This window comes from Penaeus monodon, chromosome 25 (genome assembly GCF_015228065.2).
Source record: "Penaeus monodon isolate SGIC_2016 chromosome 25, NSTDA_Pmon_1, whole genome shotgun sequence".
Taxonomy (NCBI): Eukaryota; Metazoa; Arthropoda; class Malacostraca; order Decapoda; family Penaeidae; genus Penaeus; species Penaeus monodon.
The window spans coordinates 10,482,716-10,484,183 of NC_051410.1; the positions used below are offsets into that span (position 1 = coordinate 10,482,716).

At 42.3% G+C, this 1,468-nt stretch overlaps 1 protein-coding gene across 1 annotated transcript in view; it reads right to left on the bottom strand.

Moving 5' to 3' along the window:
* The window catches only part of LOC119589539, a gene marked incomplete at its 5' end in the record, with an annotated part of 30,702 nt that overhangs the window by 14,813 nt on the left and 14,421 nt on the right, over nt 1–1,468 (bottom strand). The window contains 3 exon segments of the mRNA XM_037938140.1: nt 98–222; nt 440–696; nt 842–963. Of these exon segments, the coding sequence (XP_037794068.1) occupies nt 98–222; nt 440–696; nt 842–963 (504 nt within the window).

Here is a 1,468-nt window from a genome sequence, read left to right on the forward strand (position 1 = left end):
TATCCAATTTAATCTACCTGTAAAGACATAACATAAGACATTACGGGCTATGGCTCTAACGCAGTATAAGAATCACAAGGCCCATGAAATGAAGTACCTGTGAGGTTGGCCTTCATGACATCCTCATCATCGCACACGGTGATGGAACAGCAGGGGTCCTGGGGGTCAGGCCGAGACTTGCACTTCTTGGGGGTCTCTGACATAACCTTGGGGGGTGGACATCTGGAAAGGAGTTGAATAATGCTTTAACTATGTTTCTGAAATGGATGATTTTGGTTGTTCGACTGTGTTTGATGGTGGATGTAGATATTCAGGTTCTGCTACTTGTGTGCGAATGGTAGATTGTATCATATCAACGATCTAATGAAGCAATGTATTTTTTTCTTGAATTATCTATTCTTTTTAATCAAGGAATATGCGCAATGTTTGGCACGCTCACCTTGGCTCACAAGAGATATCACCGAAGCCCATGCATGTGCACTGCGTCTCACAGCCTTTATAGAACTTCTCATTCATAGCGTAGGTGATGTTGCCTTCGGTGCAACCATTGGACGGCAAGGAAGAAGCAGCATCGGTGGCCGCATCGGAAGTGGAATTGCAGACGCGCAACTTGCAACAGGAGTCTTTGGGATCTGGGAGGTATTCGCATCCGGGCTCCGTTTCCGATCCGTCCTCGTGGGGGAATTCACATCGTGGCTGTTACGAGATACATATTAAAAATCTTAAATTTAGCCTAAATTTGCAGCGGTGCAAAGCCACTCGATCCTCTTCACAGAATCTGACTCAGATTTAAGAAACAAACTCCAAAGCAAAAATTGAAAAATTCCAACAGCCAACGCACCTCGCACTCAATTTCATTGTTGTTGTCGCAAGTGCAGCGGAAGTCACACTCGTCATAGAACACATCGCCTGGCCTGTAGGTCGTGTTCTTGAAGGTGCAGCTGCCCTCCTTGCGGTCCGGGTCTGTTCATCAGCACACAGGGGAGAGGAAAGGGGGTTTAAGAATACTAAAAATACTACGTTTTTGAATGAGTGAAAGTGTCAGGAATATAACTTCCTATCAAAATATATCACATGACCTTTAAATACAAACACACGAGCAAAGTCAACCATAAGAAAACAAATTTAGCACCTTAAAACTTTCATTCAACTAACCCCTATTACTCTATTAGAAACCAATGTTAAACTGGGAAAAATCCCTGTTTCTCGAATCTATCCTCAACACAACCCACAGTTCTGAATCCCACAATAAAATCCTAGTCACGCATCCAATATGTTCAATTGCCAAGAATATTCGTAATACGCATATGATTAACGTGAAATGTCGTCGACATGACCAACTGCAGTATATAATGAATTTACTATAAAGTCGGAGAGCAACTGAATATAATTAACGTGGAAGTTAATTGAATATATATTATATTTACGGCAATGGTGGGGAGAGAGAGAGGGTACGAGGAGAATTATA